Genomic DNA, 20,451 nt, shown 5'->3' on the forward strand with positions numbered 1-20,451 from the left:
TAAAACCTAATGAATCACACACTCTAATATGACTGAAATGGTAAATCTTATTTCAAAACAAATTACATAAAATTATCTTCAAACCTCCAAGCTCTGGCCTGCACTTCATAGTGTGGAGATGGACCCCTTGCAGGGTCAGGCTTGCAACCCTTACTGACAAGCCATCAGCTTTGGCCTCTAGGGGCCCAGCAATAGCCTTTTCTTTATCCAAGGGCCACTGCATGCCAGGTCCTGTGTGGAGCTCCTCACCAAACCCTCCTAATGGGACCTTCAGGCCAGGCCTTAATCCCCACCTAATGCCTGAGCTTTTCCCAAGGCCTCACAAGAGGCACTGGGATTCTGGCCAGCTCTACTCAGCCTCAACCCTTTGCCTACACACCTCCTCCCAATTCCTTCATCTTGACAGGACTCCAGGAGGGAAAAATCTGGAAGAAGGAGGCAGATGGTGGGGCCAGCTGTGAGCCCTCCAGCTTTGGCTTCCACAGGAATGTCAGGGAGGTTTAAGAGTTTGTGTATGTGTGTGCGTGCCTGGCAGAGGGCAACGAGCTGGGGCTGCACCTCCTGGGGACCCTGACAGTCCAGGGCTCTCTGGTAGTGTCCTGGGCACCAGCTTGGGACCCTTTGACTCAGCAAGTGGGCAGAGCAGGGTCCCAGCAAAGGGCTTGGTTTTCCTTCTCACGAGCACTCTGGGGGAGATGGGCAGGAATGTGGACATGGTCAAGGCTACCTGTAACCAGCACTTTCCTGCTTAGGTCTCCTGGACACCACTTGGGGCTTCTGCCCATAGTGGCCAGTCCAGAAACCAGGTGTGGGGTCAGCAGCCTGCCTCCTGCTGCCTTGTTTCTGGGCCCAATCTGACACTGCCTCCCCCTGTGCCCCATGCCTTACTTACTGGGAATTTACTGGGTCCCAACACTGAATGTGTGTGCATGGTTAATGTCCCACACGACATCCCAGGGGGCGAGAGGCCGCTCCCAGCTCCATCAGAAGCGGCAGCACACCCAGCCAGGTGTCCTGACGCCCTTGGCACACTGGCTTGGGTGGGAGACTTTCAATCTGGACACATCTGGGAGAGTGTTCCTTGGGTTAGGCTGGAAGCTATCACTCCCAGCATGCCATCTGTTCTCTACCACTGACTCGCCTTCCATCCTGACCCAGAGCTGGGGGACAGGGCTCCACAGAACCCAGTGGCCAAATGGCCAGCCCCATGCCCCACCTATAATCTACCCCCAAGAGCTTGGAGACTGGGGGGGGGAAGTGGGGGCATGGTATAGGTGAGCCATCTCTGTGCATTTTCTCAGCAGCCACTTTGAGTTACCCAGACAGGAAATGGTGGGGTTAGGGCAGATCTGCCTTCCCAGAGGGGACTTTTTTTCTTTTTCATTTTTAAATACATGTAAATAATTCATTTTGAACCAGTGGGGCAGGATTTTGACTACCTCTAGTGAGAGGACGGCAGGAACACAGCCAAGATCCTGGTGTGTGTGTGTGGGTGCTTCCCAGTGTGCAGCTGACTCCCTGTGCCCACCCTTGGTCCGCTCCAGGTGTGGAGGCTTTCCCCGCAGCAGGCAGACTGGCGGCCAGGCACTGAAGGGGCTGAGGCCTGGTCTACTATGGCTGGGGAGCTAGCATAACAGTGACCACATCAATCAAGACAGAACAAAGGCAGGTCTGTATTCCAAGGAGGGGTAACACGAACTGGGTGCTGGTATGGGTTACCGACCTTGGGGTCACTGGGCACCTGAACCTCAAAGCCCCTGCAGAGATCTGTCCTGCTGAGCCGCAGTAGACACACTGAGCAGCCAGCTAGTGAGGGCTCTGCCTGCTGAGGGGTCTGTCAGCATTGTCTTTGGAGCTCTACTTGTGGCTGCAAGAAGTTTCTCAGTTTCTAGAGACCAGCTCCTCAGGATGGGGACTCCCGACCTGACTCTTCACGGTGTCGTTTCCTCTTGGCCGTTCTGTGGTTCCTGGGAGCCTAGCTGTGGCCCTTCCAGCTCTGTCCTGGGCTCCCAGCTATGGTCCTCAGGAGGCCTGCCGTGATCTGTCTGTGCTGCAGAGACTCCTCTGGGGCACATCTTTGGCTTTTGTGCTTTCTGGCTCCTGGTAATGACATGGAGAAAGGGACAGTATTAAAGGGTAGGGCTAGGGCTGGAGAGATGGCTTAGCGGTTAAGCGCTTGCCTGTGAAGCCTAAGGACCCCGGTTTGAGGCTCGGTTCCCCAGGTCCCACGTTAGCCAGATGCACAAGGGGGCGCACGCGTCTGGAGTTCGTTTGCAGAGGCTGGAAGCCCTGGCGCGCCCATTCTCTCTCTCTCCCTCTATCTCTCTTTCTCTCTGTGTCTGTCACTCTCAAATAAATAAATAAATAAATAAAATTTAAAAAAAAAATAAAAAAAATAAAGGGTAGGGCTAGCTAGGAGCCCCAACCAGGGGCAGGCAGAACTCAGTGGTGACCTAGGCGGGTCCACCCAGCTGGCGAGCTCCAATTGTGAAGCTCAGTTCTCAAAGTAGCTCAGAAGGGCCAGGAAGGTACCAGGGGGGTGAGCAAATGAAGGCACGTGGAGTGCACATGACATGGCTGGCTGTGCAGGACAGAGTCGTACCTGCCACCCAAGGATACACATCTTGGAGCCCTGGAAAATGAAGTGGACCAGCAAGGCCATGCTGAAAGGTGGGCCTTGGCAGATGAGCCACAGCAGTGGGATTTCTGGAGAGCTTCTACCTTGGTTTGGAGTCCACACCACCCTCCTCCCAGGGACCTCTCCCGTGTCTTATCAGGCCTGACTCTGAACTGCCATCTCAAGCCCCAGTCTGGTAGCAGGAAGAGGGCAAGCAGCCTCCCAGCACTCACCTCCCCTGCCCTGCTGCAGGTGACCCAGGGCGTCCCAGGGTCCTGCGGATGTGCTCTCGAGAGCGGATGTCAGCCTGGAATAGACACACAGCTGGGGTCAGGGCCACCCCAGGCAGCCCTGTTGTGCCTTCCACATGGGTCCACCATGTCCTTTAGGGCAACAGCCCCAAAGGTGTGTGGGTGATGTAGATGCTGAGACACTTGGGCCAAGGGTCTACAATGGCAAGTCCCGGAAGGTCTGGGATGAACAGGCTGCCAGGGCCCTGCGCTCCTTGGGGTTGCTGTGTGGTCTGGCACTCCTGGTTCTACAGGTCCTGTTTCTGTAGGTGTGCTCAGCCCTCTCCTCTGAGGCTCCGGCCCAGCCTTCTGTGCTCTTTGGGATCACTGCCTCTCCAACTGGTGTCAGCCACGACACCTGTCTATCTCCAGGAAGTGTGGCAAGTTACCAGAATGAAAGACTTGTGGACCACAAGCAGGGCTATAGATAGAGAGGCTCAGGCCTGAGTGGGACTCCTCTAAGGGGCCTGCCCTCAGGAGACCCCTGATCCCAGCTCAGATGGGTTTAGCTTAGCTTTGGGGCCACATGACGCAGACAGCAAAGCTAATCCTGTAGATGGCTCCTCACCAGGTCCTGTGACAAGGGCTTCATGGGGCTGCATGGAAGCAGATGGGACAGAGCCCCAGGGGTGTGGTGTGAGCACGAGAACCAGGAGGAACGAGAGGCAGTTCCGCTGAGGGGCCAGTGGGAGGAAGAAGGGCCAAGAGCCCAGCTAGTACCTCCTTCCCTAGCTCTGGGCAGGGCCAGACTGGGCTCCCAGGGTCAGACAGACCATGTGCTTGTTTGGCTTGTGGTCCTGGGATCTGGTGGGCTCTTCTCCAAAGCTGGATTAGAGCCGGCCCTATTTCCAGAGTTCAAGGATCTTTACAGGAGGATGCCCTCTCATCTTCTGGGACAGCCTGAGGTACAGAGGGGTGGAGGCCTGAACAGGGAGGGCCTGGGCCCTCTGTCATTAGGCCATGATGAAATGGAAGACTCACAGGCACCCGAGAGCCAAGCGAGGCCCTGGATGGGGGTGGGGTGAGTTAGGCTGAGGATCCTCCCTGGAGGTGCCAACAAGCCCACTCTGAAGGCACCACTGGGCAGCCTCTCCAGGAGCTGAGAGGAGTGGCATGCGATGGGCAGGCTGCTGCTGCCACCTGGAGGACACCCTGCATACCTGCAGTGGGAGTCTTCTGCCTGCACAGCAAATGGAGTGGAAAAGGAAGCCCGTGGTCCACATCTGACTCAGATGGCAGCTGCTCCAAGTCTCTGCCAGGGAGGCCACCTTCCTGCCCTGGCTGAATTTCTTGGGCTTCTCCCTGCCCCAGGGTCTTTGCAACACTGCCCATGAGCCTGGGCCGCAGGCTCCTCTTAGGAGTGGCTTCTACTGGGTCCTTGACCTAGGGGCCCTCTGAGATAGGCGTCAGCATGCAATGGGAGACACTTCATAGCTGAGCATAGGAAGGTGGCTTGTGGGTGCTGGGGGCTCAGGCTGAGCTGACTGGCACCTCACAGTCCTGAGCTCCTGGACCCCAAGCACAGGTGCCCAGCAGAACCATTCCCTGACTTCCCAAATATTGTTGCTGGTACTTGTGCAAGCCTCCTCAGTGCTGTCCTCTCAGCCCCTGCAAAGGTCTCTGCCTAAGGGCTGCTTTCCCCAGCTCTGAGGGGCCAGCTGTGGACAGATGGGCACTTGCCACCCGAGCTGCCTGATATAGTGCCAGTAGTGGGCGTGGGATGCTCCCTGGTGGAGAGCACACTGGGCTGCATCCAGGTGAGTGGGAAAGCACTCTTGGGGTGCTGCAATGCTCTACCTCTGGAGCCTAGTGGGTCACACAGGTCTCCAGCCAGGGGCCTGAGGCCTGTCCTTAGTCCAGATGAGCTCGTCTGCAGATCCCTTTGAACCTCCAGCTGAGTTGATAGTGGCATGTGGAGATTGGGTGGCAGGGGCCACCCTCCTCAGACAGCCCCTTACCTGGCGCACGGGCTCAGGGACCCGGAACCTGCAGCAGCGGTGGGTCAGGCGCACGGCAACCTCCAGGCTTATTTTGTGGCCCACAGAGACATAGAGGGGCTTGGTGCTGTGGTCGTGACTCTTCAAAGCCTGTGGGTGGGAGAAGGTCAAGCACAACAGGGACACTGTCTATTAGTCTGGGCTCTGACAACGTCCTGGGTGGCAGGAGGGAGCATGGAGGGTGCTAGGTGTTCTGGGGCTGACCCTCAGGTGCCTTCTGGGACAGGTGTGTGCGAGGGGAGCAGGAGTGTATCCAGAGGAGGAAACAACACACAGCACATCCTGGTGGGTCTAACCCATGGCAGGCCATGGAGAGGATGGGGTCTGGTGGGCACATGTGCATGCCCTAGGTGTGTGTGGAGCATGGCCCCTCCCATCCGGAGCCTGGGCAGGCAATGGTCACTCACCATTCCCAGCACAGTCCCAGAGCTTCCCATCAGAGGAAATGTGTCTCCTCCAGCCAGCAGGAGCCGGATCTAGAAAACAGAAAATCCTGCAAAGGCTCTCATCTTGATGAAGGGCTGAGGGCAAGAGTCTGTTTCAAAACCCAAGCAATCAGGAGTGGTGGCACATGCCTTTAGTCCCCGCACTGGGGAGGCATCTAGGTAGGAGGATCACTATGAGTTCAAGGCTACTCTGGAGCTAATAGAGCACGTTCCAGGTCAGCCTGGGATAGAGAGAGAACCTGTCTTGAAAAGACCAAATAAAACAAAACAAAAAGAACGTGAAGAGTGACAGGCTGGTCTGAGCTGGATGACGCACTCAGGCAAGGCCCTGTCACTGGGGTGGCACTGAAGATGCTCATGGCAGCATGACTGGGGTCGTAGGGTGAGGGTGCTGCTCATGGGACCCCGTGTACTCTGAATGATAAGGGCTCAGAGAAGGGGCCACACAGTGTGCACTACCTCCCCACTGCTTCCTCTCTGGCCAGCCATCTGGGCACAGGAGTGAACTCATAGCCCTTCCTTTCAGGAGGTGTTGGGTTGGTGCACTGTGTGGCCAGGCTGACCTGAGTAGGACCTGGGCTCTTTACCAGCTCAGTGTGTTGAACTGCTCTACATGGGTCCTGAGGGCTAGCTGTCTCGGCTCTTACAATTTTCCCAGTGGGCTAAATCAGGTATCACTGGCTTCCTTTGGATGGGGATGTCAAATCTCTTGTGCTAGTTCTGGGGCAGAGGAGGGAGAAGAGGGGATGGAGTGAGGCCCAGAGTCAGGCAGTGCTGTGAGGCAGGCCTGGGGGCTGACAGTGAGCACCCTTGAAGGGAAGAAGGCAGCTGGAGTCAGGGGGGAGTGGGGAAGCTGGAAAGCCAGACCTGTCTCCAGGAACGGGAGGACATAGCTCTTCGTGGGGCTGTAGTGGCAGACGAGACGGCAGGAGAGACACACTTGACTGCAAGGGTGAGTGGGGAGAGGCCCAGGAACCCCCTGGGGGCTATGAGTCACCCCTGGATGCACTGTCTGGAGGACTGTGGAGGAGATATGTGCAGAGGCAAGCGAGGTCTTCCTCTGAGCAAGGAGCCGGGGGTGGGGGGGATGTGCCAGCAGGTCAGGCTGGACCCAAGGTGCTTCAGGAGGTGGCAGAGCCACGGGACCCGTCCCCAGGGCTAGCCCAGCCGCGCACTGGCTGAGCGCAGGCCCTCCTCACCTTCTCCTTGTGCAGGGCGTTGTTCTCTAGCCCGTCTACCTGCAGGAGTTTCTTGGCCACCCCAATGCAGGGCAGTTCTGTAAGGACACCAAGGTGGCAGGCCAACCCGAAGCCTGCCAGGGAGCAGAGGGGGGTGAGCTGAGCGGTGAGACTGGGCAAGCAGCACAGGAAGGGGACAGGGGATAATGAGCTGGACTTTCCCATCTACAGACGAGACTCTGAGATGCGAGCCAACAGTGGACAAGGGCCTCTGCCTTGACCTCTCGGGTACAAGGTTTTCAGTGGAGGAAGCCTCTTCCCTATGGCAGGGTGGGATGCCTATTTCCTGTGCTCATAACCCTCCATGCCCCTTCCTCTTTGCTATTGCCCTCAGGACACTTCACCTGGCCCCCACAGTCTGTACCTCTTGCCAAGTGGCCTTGATTGTCTGTGCAAGGCTGGAGGCATTGCCTAGGAGTGACCTGCTGATCCCAGTACTGGTGTCTGGGTCAGCATGAGTCCACTCTCTGGCTCTGGGCCCATAGCTCTAGCCAGGTCCCTATCATAGCTGCTGGCTGAGGACCAACATCCTGCTCATGGTCCCACTTAGGGTGCCAACTGTGCTTACTTACCCCAAGGTTTGTAAACAGAACAGCCCATCAGCTCCAGCCATCATGGCCAGGCCAAGGACCCCTGGCATGGGTGGGACAAAACCTGACTGGCAGCTCACAGAGGTGGACTAATCTGAGTTCTCAGCCCAACTTTGTATAGCTGTTAGGTCAATGCTGGATGGGCCAGTGTTGGGTACTGTGTGGGGCAAGGGGTTGGGCAGGAAGAGGTAGGGTGAAGGGAGCATATTGGACTGTCCCACAGCGCCCTCTCTGACCCTGGGTTGGGAGGATTACCTTGGTGGTGGAGCACCCCATTTCCATCCACAAGGAGGACCTAGAGATCCACAGGGGAGCATGGTTAGCTGAGCCAACCCTCACTCCTCGGCTGGGCTGTCCTTGGGGCAAGCAGGAAGGGGAGACAGCCATGGGGTTTTAGAAACTCCTTTTCCCTCCTTCTATGGGCAACCTGAAGGGGTCCCTCCCTCACCAGGTACAAGCGAAGGGGCTCTCCAGCCCTTAGGCGAGGCACCTGCCTGAGGCATGAGGCTAGGCTCCTTCTTCCGCAGCTGCTGAACCAACTCCACCAGGAAGGGCACTTCTCGGAAGGCCAGGAAGCCTGACACATACGGGGTGGTCAGGCTGACCATGCGGCTCTCCTCATATAATACCTGCCAGCAAGGCGAGCGCAGGTCAGGTGTGGGATATGGCTACCGGCTCCCTCCTTTGACACAATCCCCGAGCACACTGCTAACATCAGTCCTCTCTGCCTCACCTGTGGTTAAGTGTGAGACTACGTTTTGAAAGATGGGACAAGATGTCTGCCCTACTACTGGGTGGCAGGAACAACAGTTGAGTGTCAGCTTCCAGGTGCTTGCCTGGGATCTGATACGGAGTCCCTCCCCCACCTCAGAACATAGTGTTATGAGCCCTCAGGACCTAGTGAATGATGGGTGATCTCAAGAAGCACCCCAAGGACCTGGTATGTATGCAAAGTCCCTGTCCCCAGGATCTCATCTCTCTCAGGGGCTTGGCTGTGGTGATGGCCAGCCTCACCCCTGCCTGCTCCTTACCCTCACGGTCTCCTTGTCAGCTGACCTTTGGGCTGTGGGTATGGAGTGCTCAAAGAGGACAAGGCACGGGGGCCCCTGGGCAAGGGCACCATGGATGCAGGTGGTGCTGTGTGAGTGTTAGAAGGGCCTGGGGAAAGGCCAGGCAGCTCTGCAGACCTTGATTTGGGCAAAGGGCAGGCCTGCCTTCAGATCCGGGCAAGCTGGAAGAACAGGACTCAGGGATGGATCACTCTGGGGCCGTAAATGAAGCAAGCCAGCTAGCAGCAGGCTTTGCGCATAGCGTGAGGAGGTGTGGAGGATGTAGGGGCCCAAATGGCTTTCAGGAGGTAGTGGGTACAACCCAGAGAGCTTTGTAAAGCGCAGCTTTGCAAAGACCCTATCGGCCCACGAGGGCAGCCAGTTCAAACCTGATTGAGCACTTGGGGCTCAGTGCAGGGCCCAGGGCAGCAGTGTCGTGAGCTCCAGACCACCAGTCTGCATCAGCCTCGCTGGCCTGCTGTGGAGACTGTTTCCAGCTATGCCTGTATCTCCAGAACCCCAGCCGCCCTGCTGTGGCCACTGAGTCCCTCCAGAGCTCTTGGTAGGAGCTTCCAGGTCACAACTCACACTCGAACCTCAAGGCTGGGTCCTGCAGCAGTGCACCCACAGAGCTGATGGCTGGTGTTCACACACAGGGCTGGGGCTGTGCCTTTTGACAGCTTCACCTGTGACTCAGTAGGAAACTTATCAAAGCTGCCAGTGACTCAAGAGTGTGGAGGGCTCACTCTGGAGGCTGACAGGAGACCCTGACTGAGGCTCCCCACAAGAAGAGACTTTCCACAGGGACATACGCAGAGCTCACGTACAGGTCACATCCCCAGAGGGTGTGGTAGCTGTTCAACTCAGCATGTCTCCACAGGAGCTCCTCCCTCCTCCACACAGAGGGACCCACATGAAGGCCACTCTCACCCCAAGCCATGAACCAGTGACCATGGTAACAAGCCTGCCCTAAGTGTCTCTGTGCACCTGTGTGAGAGAGACAGCTCAAGCAGCAGTGGTCCAGACGGCACTGGCGGAGGATGCAAATGTGGGTGGACCTTAGGCTCACGAGCCTCACTGCACTGCACTGGAGTGAACTATGATTGCTGGGTTGGGTCACTTCCAGGTGTAAGACAAATTCTGCTAACTGAGGGCATCACCAAAGCAGGGACAGAGAGGGAGGGAGAGAAAGAAGTAAATCACTTTAGCACTGGAACTGTTGGAGAGAGCAAAGAGGAAGGAGCCACAGGGCTAGGTGACGGCAGTGGACAGGCAGGAATGCCCCTTCCATGCTGTCCTGCCTGGAGAGCGCCGAGGGGTGTGCACGAGGCAGAAGAGTCTCTGCTTCCTTCAGAAAACAACGCACAGACCACAGGTAGCCAGCTATGGGATAGGCTACACCGAAAGGGCTACCATTTGTCAGGGGAACTGGTAAGGGGATTCTTGACTGTGTAAAGGTAGACCAATAATTCCCTGAATGGCTCAGCTTCAGAATCACAGGGAAACCTGTTTGAGAAAGCAGGTTCTCAGCCTCTACTCTGGGAGATGGTCTTCCTCAGCTAGTGGGCTGGGACTCTGAATCTCTGTGAATGTGTGTGTGTGTGTGTGTGTGTGTGTGTGTGTATGTGTGTGTGTGTGTGTATATATATATATATATATATATATATATATATATATCTTTACTGAGATATACTTTACATTTTGTAAAACTTACCTGTAAAGTGTATAATTCAATGATTTTTGGTGTTTACAACTATCACCATTAACTAATTTCAGAACCTTTCCTCTTACAACCCAAACTAACCTGGCCCTTGTGAGTAGGCACACTCCCATCTACCCCACTCCCAGCCCTAGGGTGATGGTTACTCTTTATTGTTAACTTGACTGGATCAAGAATCACCTAGGAAGGCTGGAGAGATGACTTAGTGGTTAAGGCACTTGCCTGCAAAGCCTAAGGACCCAGGTTCAATTCCCAAGATTCCACGTAAGCCAGATGCACATGGTGGTACATGCGTCTGGAGTTCATTTGCAGTGGCTAGAGGCTCTAGTGCCCCCCTTCTATTTCTCTATAATAAACAAGATTTTTTAAAATAAAAGAATCAGCTGGGCATGGTGGCGCATGCCTTTAATCCCAGCACTCAGGAGGCAGAGGTAGGAGGATTGCTGTGAGTTCGAGGCCACCTTGAGACTCCATAGTGAATTCCAGGTCTGCCTGGGCTAGAGTGAGACCCTACCTCGATAAAAAGAAAAAAAACAAAAAATGAATCACCTAGGACTTTAGGTGATTCTAGGAGACACACTTTTTGGTATGACTGAAAGACATCTCTAGAGAGGATTAACTGGCCAGGGAAGAGCCACTCTGAAAGTAGGCAGTGCCGTCTCACGGGCTGGGATCTCAGACTAAAGACAGAGAAAAGTGCAAGCCAGCTGAACAGTAGCACCTCCTTTCTCTGCTTCCTAGTCTGCTGAGATGTGAGCCTCATATTCCTACCACCATGCCCTCCCTCCATGACAGGACCTTCAAACCTCGAGCAAAATAAACCTTACTTTTTTGTCATGTACTTGTCACACAGCAATGAGAAAAGTAATATGCCTGGATAACCACAAATCAACCTTTTCTCTCTAGTGATTTATCTAATCTGTAAGTCTGTGCACACTTTCAGGTGACCCACAGTCAGGCATTTGGGGGCCACAAGGCAAGACTCTTCTAAGACCTCCTCTGATGGCCTACTGCAAGGGAAAATGTCAACTGAACACCCAAATCGCAGGTGCTGAGCTTGGTGCTGGACTTACCACAGAACTATAGTATACCACTGCCCCTAGCAATTCAGTGACAGGGAAAGATGACTGTGCACGGCAGGCTTCGTACAGGTGAGTACAGCCGCAACAAGGGTGATGAAGGGACCCAGGACCCAGGTGGGGGTGCATGAGTCTACAGCGAGAGAGAGCTGGGAGAAGGCACTGTGCTAGATGCTTCCTACACAATGTAGCAGCTGGACAGTAATCTTCACCCTCCCCAAGTCAGCAGAGACTCAAAAGTACAGTAGGGAATGCCAGAGTGAGGGTTCTAATGGGAGCGGTCTAGCCCCTGGGTCTCTGCTCTTGCCCTCTGCCCCATCCCACAGAAAGATCAGAGACCCATAAGGACAGGGGTCCTGGCTCCTTTCCCACTGCACATTCGTTCCTCAAAATAGATGTGCTGAACTGGAACTGAAAGGGTCCTTCAGGGCAAAGCAAAAAGCCACAGAGGAAGGCACTGCTGTCTTTGTGCACCAAGGAGTGGTAACAGGCAATGCTGATGCTGGGAAGCAGTCAAGGCTTCCCAAGCTGACTGTACATGAATCATTGGCATACTGCTCACTCATACGTGTTGTCTATTTAGGAAGGGTCTGAATGTCTTCTACACGCCAGGTGCGGAGGCAGCACTGGTGGGCAAGTCATGGTCCCTGGCATCATGGAATTTACGCTCTGGAAGGGAAGGCAGCCAATTTCATTCCGGTGTGACAAAGAAGAGATGCAGGTTGCTATGGCTTTAATGTGTGTCCTTTGCATGTTAAAATCTTAGCCTACAGAGTGATGGTATTAAGAGGTGGAGGTCTTGTTGTGAGGTTACTAAGATGCCATTTTGAGGACACACAGAGGTTAACTGTCTACAATCTACAATCTGGAAGAGAGCCTTACAGAACCTCACCATGCCAACACCCTGATCTTGGACATCCAACTTTGAGAACTGTAAGAAGTAATCTTGTTATTTACAAAGCCACTCCGTCCAAGGTCTTTTGCTACAGTAGCTCAAATGGGCTGAAACAAGGATGCTGAGGGGCAGCTCCTGGTCTTGTGGGATGAGGGTGGGGTCATTTGAGGAAGCGATGTCTACACTGGACTCAGGATTAGGAGCATCCAGGTGAGGACTACTCTGGAAGAGGACACATGCTTGTGAAGGAAGGCCACCAATTCCCTGGTGGTGGGATTCAAAGCTATCTAGAATGGTGCTTCTGAAGGGTGGGGTGGAAGGTGAAGTCAGGCATCATATTAAGCAGAGCACAGAACATGGAGGGCTTTCGAGTCACAGCAACAAGTATGAACTGTATTCATCACGAGATATGTAAAGAACACCGAAACGTTTTTGTTGTTGTTTTGAGACAGGGTCTCATGTAACCAAGGCTGGCCTTGAACTCATCCTTCTGCCTCAGGCTCTCATGTGCTAGGATTACAAGTGTGTGTACCATCTTGACCAGCCTGTTTTAAGAAGACCTGTAACTGGACTCCGCCTTTTTTTTTTTTTTTCTTTCCTCCAATTGCTCTCTTAGCTGTGGGGACCGAGGCACAACACTTGAGCAGGGAGCTTGTGAAGACACAGCCGTCACCGACTGGAGGGACAACAGTGGCAAATACACAGGGGACTGAGGGAAAGTAGAAAAGGGGACAGATTCCCACAAGACTTAAGGAAGTATGGAGCTGGGAGGAGAGAACATGAGCAAAACACAAAGCTTTTAAAGAAGTTTGAGAAGTTATAATGAACCCACTATTTTGCATGGCAACTAAAACATTAAAAAACAAAACAAAACAAAAGTTTTAAAAAATGGAGCTAGGGTGTGACAGGATGGAAAGGGAAAGGCACAGGAAGGCACAAACTTCCAGCTTGGACAACCTGGAGTATATTCGCTGTGGAACACTGAGATGAGAAACCCAAAATGACAACCATGTTTAGAAGTTAGAATCACAAGTTGATTCTTCTTTTTCTTTGTAAATACTTTATTTATTAAGAGAGAAAGAGGGAGGGAGGGAATATGAATGGGCGCACCAGGGCCTCCAGCCACTGCAAACGAACTCCAGATGTATGTACCACCTTGTGCATCTGGCTTACAGGAGTGCTGGGAATCAAACCTAGGTCCTTTGGCTTTGCAGGCAAGCGCCTTAATCGCTAAGCCATGTCTCCAGCCCATGAGTGGATTCTTAAAAGTCAAAGAATTCCGTTTTTGCCTTCTGAAAAATCTCCATCGAAGGCACCTCAACCTATTCATGAAATTCTACCAAAGGGCTGGAGGTAGGACACGGGGTCCTGGGTCTCATCCCCAACTCCATGAAAGGCATTCCACAGAAGACGCGCCAGGAGGATCCCTACAAGACGGCCCCTCGTGCTGGAGCCCCTGACCGTCCGCTGTCACTACTCCAGGAGGGGCTAGCCCGGGTCTGAGCATCCTTCCCGGGTTACCTCAAGCTCCGGGTAGCTGAGCACCACCAGGGAGGCGCAGGCGCTGGCACTGTCCCCTTCCACGAAGGACACGTCCACGCCCCCGACCCTCTGCAGCCCCGAGAAGGCGGGGTCGCGCTGCCACGCCTCCGTGTCCCGGTCCAGCACGCTCGCCTTCAGCCGGGCTTGCTCCCTGCGGGGAGGACGCGAGCGTCACCAGCGCCCAGGAGACACCCCCGCACCCCCTTCCCGCCCGCGCGCGCCGGCCGGAAGTGGGGGCCGCAACTTCCGGGAGCTCGGGCCTGCGCCGGAAGTCTGGCCGAGCCGGGGCACTGGCCCCCGCCGGCCATTAGGCCCGCAGGGCCCTGGGAGGGGCGCGCGGTCCCCAGCCCTCGGGTCTCGCACGTCCCTTAGTTCCGTTACCGTGTCCAGAGTGAAAGGGTTTCTTCCGACGGCCGCTCCGCAGGCTTCTGGGCCATGCCTCGGCGCCCGGCGCTCTTCCCGACGTCACTTCCGGGGCGCAGCGGAGGCGTCGTCTCGGCCGCCGCCGCCAGGGGCCGCTGTCCCCGCCGGGCTTCCCGCAGGGCCGCGGACGCGTGGCTGCGCGCCCGGCGTGCTGGAGGGCAGATGGCTTTAGTGGTGGAAGCTTTTATCATGTATTTAAAGGGCCAGGGGTAGGGGTACAGTTAAAAGAATTTTGGTTGTTTTTGTCTACTATTCGCCAGCTGAGAACGGCATAGGGACGTTCCCCTGGTGGTCTGATAGCTTTTGAACTCCAACCTGACCTATCTTTGCGTTTGCTTTGTAACAGATGTCCCTTATCATGGTATGGTCCACCAAGGTCAGTGGTTCATTAGCCTAAGTCTAATAGTATATTAACCCTAAGTCATATATATATAATACATTTCAAGAAGAAACTACAAAACACTGGATTAGACCAGACTAGAGTTTGAGGTTTGGGAAAGTCTCCCGTATATTGACCATTGACATGGCCTTGAAAACTGGGCAAGTTTTCAGTTGGGAGAGTTGTAATGGGGAGATGGGGTTCTGGGGTGCTTCCTGCAAACCCAAGCCCTGAGTTCGTATGTGCAAACTAACCAATTGGCAATTCCAGATTCAAGAGAATGATTTTTAAATTAAATTTATTTAAAAATACATTTATTTATTTATTTGAGAGAGGGAGAGAGAGAGGGAGGGGGGAAGGGATAAAATGAATGGCTGCACAGGAGCCACTGCAAACGAACTCCAGACACATGCACCACCTTATGCATCTGGCTAACGTGGGTCCTGGGGAATCAAACCTGGATCCTTGGCTTTGCAGGCAAACACCTTAACCATTAAGCCATCTCTCCAGCCCTATTTTTTTTTTTTAATTGACAACTTCCATAATTGTGAACAATATCCCATGGTAATTCCCTACCTCTCCCTACTTTCACCTTTGAAACTCCACTCTCCATCATACCCCTTTCCCTTCTCAATCAGTCTCTTTTATTTTGATGTCATGATCTTTTCCTCATATTATGATCGTCTTGTGTAGGTAGTGTCAGGCACTGTGAGGTCATGGATATCCAGGCCATTTTGTGTCTGGAGGAGCATGATGTAAGGAGTCTTACCCTTCCTTTGGCTCTTACATTCTTCCCTCTTCCGCAATGGACCCTGAGCCTTGGAAGATGTGATAGAGATATTTCAGTGCTGAGCACTCCCCTGTCACTTCTCAGCACTATGGTGCCTTCTGAGTCATCCCAAGGTCACTGTCATCTGAAAAGAGAAGCTTCTCTAACCAAAAGTGAGAGTAGCATTAATATATGAGTATAAACATTAAGAGAAGTGCTTACTGAGCAGTTTGATGAGCATAGTATCTACATTTAGCCAGACACCAGCAGACGTTACACCCGTAGGGCTCATAACTACCCCTGTTGTAGGTTTTCAGTATCATGCATGTATTCCCTCCCTTGCCAGTGTTTAGCACACTCTCCTGTTGCTATTGTCCACCTTATGTTGGCCAGGGGGTGATCACCACTCTCTGCTCATGCCATCATTTTCCCCGGCCATCATGGAGCTTCCCCTTGAGCCTATAAGCCAAAATAAACCTTTTTCCCACAAGCTGCTCTTGGTCGGGTGATTGCTGCCAGCAATGCGAACCTGACCGCAGCACTCCGTACTCTTAAGACTCATGAGGGTCTTCTCCAGGGTGGAGCTGCCTAATTGGGCAGGGAGTCCCTGGAGTCAGCTTCCCAACTCACCGCTCACGTTTGTGGAGCCTTTTGGTGATGCAGCTGTCTTTGAGCCACCCATGCTCCCGCAAGCCCAGTGCACTCATTTATTCACTAAGCTAGACTGAGGGACGCTTTGTCTGTCAGTGCCCTATATGGGATGGACAGATGCTTGTTCATTTCCCCCAGAAAATTATACAACACCACCACGTTTCCATTTGCATTTCACACGCTAATGCACACGGATGTACCTAGACTTGGATAACTTGGCTTGACCCTAAGAGCGGAACATTTCTTCACAGTGACTTATCACTGGGAGTTTGTACCTCTGATGGAGGTGCCCGAACACGTGGGAATGGTGGAAGAACCCCCAGCTACCTCAGTTAACATGTGGCAACATCTTAGTTTAGGGAAGGTATGTAATTTGACCATTTCTATTTTGCTGTCTTATCTCCTATGACTAACGGATCTCTCATCCCACAACCCAATTTGCTGACAACCAGCTGTCATCCCTATTCACTGGCAGCCCAAGCTTGGCTCGTTTCAGTAAGGTCCCTTTGGCAGAGGGCTCCCTCTGAGACCAAGGACATGGGAGCAGTGCTGACTTCACCGAAGACAAGCAGTCCGGCTGTCCTTTCGTCCCAAGGAAATACTTGTCATGTTATAAATCAGAATGAAGGTTTTCTTGTTCTGAACCCTCCACGCAGACACTACTGTAAGAACATTTCCGCAAGAAACGGATCATTTCTAAAAGCTTAGCCGAGGTCTTCATGCTGACAGTAGAAGCTGTGCCCCCCTCCCAAGAAGGATCCTTTAGCAGCAAAGCTCAAGTTTATTAAAACAGGTTAATAGTACAATGCAGTTTACTTTTGCCTGTGTTAGGCCAATGTATTTCTGTACCAACAAGGTAATGCTACATAGACAGTTAAGGGTTTAAAAGCATAACATACAAAATGAAACAATTTAAAAATTCTTCATGACAGAAAAATTTCCCAGCCCAAGAGAGGAGAGAGGGATTCACAGCAAGATACTGTGGGTCTGAGCTGCCCTGACCGCCAGGGTGAGCAAAGCCCCAGCTCTGAGGTATCACAGGAGTTCGAAGGCAAGTTGAGCAGCCAGCAAGCCCTGTAGCATACAGTCAGTAGGCACCCCAAGATCCAGACATCTGGGGACAGGGTCGCTCTGCATAGTATGGCATAAGACAGTCATAGATAGCTAGATGCAAATGCATGTTGTAAAATGAGTTCCCTTGGGTCTGGTCAGGTGCTTTGAGGAGAGTGTTAGAGCAGAGCTCAGTTCCTGCTGGACTGCTGGTGGTGTCAGGTCCTGGCCCTGCTCATGACCACCATTCTCCATTTTTGTAGCTCAAAAGGACTTGGGCCCAAGACTTCAAGTTTATTGAGTTCCTAACTAAGAACGTATGTGATGGACATAGCATCCAATTTGTAAAACACTGGCTGCCTTGACACCAGTGCAATTGGGAGCTGCCAGGAATAGGATTACTCCAGAGGGGTGAGGGGTACCCAAGTAGATTCTGACAAAAAAGGAGATGACACGGTGAGAAAAGCAGTGTGAGAACAGGGGGAGCTCTTTGCCTTCCTCCAGTCGGTTTTGTCTCCAAGTCTCAACCTTGGCCAAGACCCAGGAAGAGGTCAGATACTCATGTACTCTGGGAAGCTCACATCACACCACAACTACATGTTTGTTGGACATATCAGAAACTCCACAGCACCTCCAAAGACACGTTTGGTTGAGGTCTACATTAATAAGTTGTCAGAATCTCAATATCAGGAGATTCGAAAGGAGTCCTGGCCAACAATCCGCTTATTTTCTTGTCCTTCTCGACTTCCGTGCCTGTCCTGTTTGCAGTGCTGGGGAAGAACCCAAGTCTGTGCAGTACAGGCAGGGCACGTTGTGCCACATACCTACACCCCTCACTCCTAGTCCAGGGTTCTCAGCATTTGGCTTTGACCTTTGGAACTTGGCAGTGACTCATTATGGGGTCTGCATCAGCCTTTGTTCATGTGGCCTCAAGACATGTGCAGAGTTGTCAATAATAAAAAAAAAAAAAAATTAAAAGACCTGTACAGGCACCCTCGACTTCCTTGTGTTAGTGTGGCACTGGTTCACGTCTTGGAAACTAAGAAAATATATGCATAGGACTCGGTTAAGGGACTAGTAGAAAGAAGAAAACCAGCTTCTTTACTGTGCATGTAGGATAGGATAGGATAGGCTAGAATAGAATAGAATAAACAACTATCACCAGCCTTGTGTTTTCCCCTGGTGACAATAAAGGACGTGGTCCCTGGCTGGCAGTCTTAACAAGGAAGGAGTGGATGTGCCCATGACCGCAGTACAACTTTTTTTTGTTTTGTTTCTCTTGGAATGCACAGGAGGTGGTTGATTTCCAGTTTCTGTCATCTGTGAAGAAGCTTTGCTCTCCAAAGGCTATTGGTTTTAATAGTGCACGCTGACTTTGAAGTCAGTGCTGCACCCACACTTTTCCCTCTGGCCATGCACAAAGGACACAGGCCACACTGGGACTTCTACGGGGAGACCGTAGGACTGGACTTTTCCGTCGTGTCCGAAGCCAGAGCTGCTCTACCTCGCTTGCCGGTCCTGTTTCCGTTTGGCAGCTGCTTCCCACACTGTGATGCAGCTGGACATAAGTATCTCTTCTGGGAACTGGGATTCCACTTCGAGAAGAACATCACTCTCTTTAGTCTCCATGTAACTTACCAGAGTGTCCCTGAGGCTGTGAAACCAAGAAACAGTAACATCAGGGTCCAGTCAGTGGCCACACATTCCAGTCATCAGCAGGACCAAGGGGCTCACCAGAGTCAGACATACAGAGGGTCCACTTAGGTCAGCTGAGCTCCTGAACTGGGCTCAAAGCCTGGGCCCACAGTGGCCCCTGGTAGAAGGGGTCTCCTCTACAAAGCCCAGCCAGACGGCTGCAGACACTGGGATCTGAGGGGCTGTGTGGACAGCAGAAGCTTTGTAGTTGCATTACAGATTCTTCAGGGAGGAATAGGACGAGTCCAGGACAGTAAAGACTTGAACAATCTCAAGAATACAGGTATTTTACACACACACACACACACGCATGTGCGCGTGCACTCCATATAGTGTACTGGAAGAAAAAATGGATTGCTAAGGAAGACAAGTTTGATGAGAGAAACTAAAGTAGCTGAGCATGGTGATGCACACCTGGAAACCCTGTGCTTGGAAGGAAGAGGCAGGAGGATTGAGTTGAAGGTCAGCTGAGGCTACAGAGTATAAGATCCTGCCACAAAATAAAGAGTGAGGTTTAGTTCTCACAGCATGCTACACATGAAATTGGCCAACAAAACAAATATATCACAGAACTATGACAATCAGAAAGAGGAATATTTTACAACCTGGGGGTAGTAAGGAAGACCCTTACCAGTGTACCTGTAGAGGTTTTATAGGAAGATCTGTCAGATCTGACTTCCTAAATTTAAAGCCTGAGAGTATTCGCAACACATGTAGATAAAAACACTAGATTCTGTTTGATATAAAGGGCTTTTACAGACACTAAAAAGAGAGAAACTGCCTCAAAGAAAATAACCAAAAGCTATCAAAAGGCAGTTCTGGAAAGATGGCTTAATGGTTAAGGTGCTTGCTTGTGAAGCCTAAGGATCCAGGTTCAATTTCCTAGTGCCCACATAAGCCAGATGCACAGGGTGCCACATGCATCTGGAGTTTTTTTGCAGTGGTCAAAGGTCCTGGTGTGCCCATTCTATCTGTCATTTTCTCAAATAATTAAAAATAAATATTTTAAAAATACTTTATTTTCATTTATTTATTGAGAGAGCAAGAAGGAGAGAAAGAGGCAGATAGAGAATCAGTTATTGCAAACAAATTCCAGACACATGCACCACCTTGTACATCTGGCTTATATGGGTACTGGGGAATCGAACCTGAGCCCTTAGGCTTTGCAGGCAAGTGCCTTAATCACCAAACCATCTCTCTAGCCCTAAAATATTTTTAAATAACAAATGGCAGTTGAGGGCTGGAGAGGTGGCTTAGCGGTTAAGGTGCTTGCCTGTGAAGCCTAAGGACCCATGTTTAACTCTCCAGACCCCACATAGGCCAGACACAAAGGTGAGGCAAGTGCAAGGCTGCACTTTCTCACTATGTGGCACAAGCATCTGGAGTTCAGTTGCAGTGGCTGAGGCCCTGGCATGCCAATTCTCTCTCCCTCTCTCTGTAAAATTAAAAAACAAAACAAAACAAAAAACCCAGCAGTTGAGAAGATGACAGGCATGGCTGAGGAAGTAAAACCAGAGGGCACATTAAATGGGATGTGGGTAAGAAGGAGATGCCGGCTTCTGTCCATTTGATTAGCACAGATGGAAAAGATGAATAGCGAGTGTTTGCCTGTAGCCTTTACACATTGGTGTAGCTTTTTTATACCAGCTTCAAAATGCACATCTGTTTAACACAGTGTGTCCACTTGTTATAAGAAGAACATGAGACTGGGCAGGAGAGCTGGCTTAGCAGCTAAGCGCTTGCCTGTGAAGCCTAAGGACCCCAGTTTGAGGCTCAATTACCCAGGACCCACGTTAGCCAGATGCACAAATGGGCGCAGGCATCTGGAAGTCCTGGCACACCCATTCTCTCTCTCTCTCTCTCTCTGCCTTTCTCTCTCTGTCTGTGACTATCAAATAAATAAATCAAAATAAAAACAAAAAATAGCAGGATCCTGGGAAGACAGCACTGCCTGCACCTCTAATGAAGGTTACGGGACGCGAGGACATCTCGCGGCCTCTGCCCTGCCAGTAGCTACGCAC

General features: G+C 52.2%; 2 protein-coding genes across 2 annotated transcripts in view; both read right to left on the reverse strand.

Annotated features, from left to right (window-relative positions):
* Positions 1–1,649: 1,649 nt before the first annotated feature.
* Positions 1,650–13,943, reverse strand: Endov (endonuclease V). The gene is made up of 9 exons (XM_045158841.1): positions 13,845–13,943; positions 13,443–13,614; positions 7,673–7,807; positions 7,434–7,473; positions 6,550–6,662; positions 5,312–5,380; positions 4,866–4,994; positions 2,851–2,924; positions 1,650–2,100 (listed from the first exon to the last, which is right to left on the reverse strand). The coding sequence occupies exons 1-9, from the start codon at positions 13,898–13,900 to the stop codon at positions 1,932–1,934; spliced, it is 957 nt and encodes a 318-aa protein (XP_045014776.1). The 5' UTR covers positions 13,901–13,943; the 3' UTR covers positions 1,650–1,931.
* A 2,503-nt stretch (positions 13,944–16,446) lies between these two features.
* Positions 16,447–20,451, reverse strand: part of Rnf213 (ring finger protein 213) — a 118,527-nt gene continuing 114,522 nt past the window's right edge. The window contains exon 67 of the mRNA XM_045159438.1: positions 16,447–18,389. Within this exon, the coding sequence (XP_045015373.1) occupies positions 18,236–18,389 (154 nt within the window). The 3' untranslated portion in view covers positions 16,447–18,235. The remainder of the gene's footprint in view (positions 18,390–20,451) is intronic.

Source organism: Jaculus jaculus, chromosome 9, assembly GCF_020740685.1.
Source record: "Jaculus jaculus isolate mJacJac1 chromosome 9, mJacJac1.mat.Y.cur, whole genome shotgun sequence".
Lineage (NCBI taxonomy): Eukaryota > Metazoa > Chordata > Mammalia > Rodentia > Dipodidae > Jaculus > Jaculus jaculus.

What these genes read in the sequence shown, in the direction of transcription:
- Endov (XM_045158841.1), bottom strand. Translation starts at nt 13,900, where the DNA reads ATGGCCCAGAAGCCTGCGGAGCGGCCGTCGGAAGAAACCCTTTCACTC. An exon ending in AGCCTAGCCTCATGCCTCAG is followed by an intron (nt 7,474 to 7,672) that starts GCAGGTGCCTCG and finishes GTGGATCTCTAG; the next exon opens with GTCCTCCTTGTGGATGGAAA. An exon ending in CCTGCAGCAGGGCAGGGGAG is followed by an intron (nt 2,101 to 2,850) that starts GTGAGTGCTGGG and finishes TGTCATTACCAG; the next exon opens with GAGCCAGAAAGCACAAAAGC.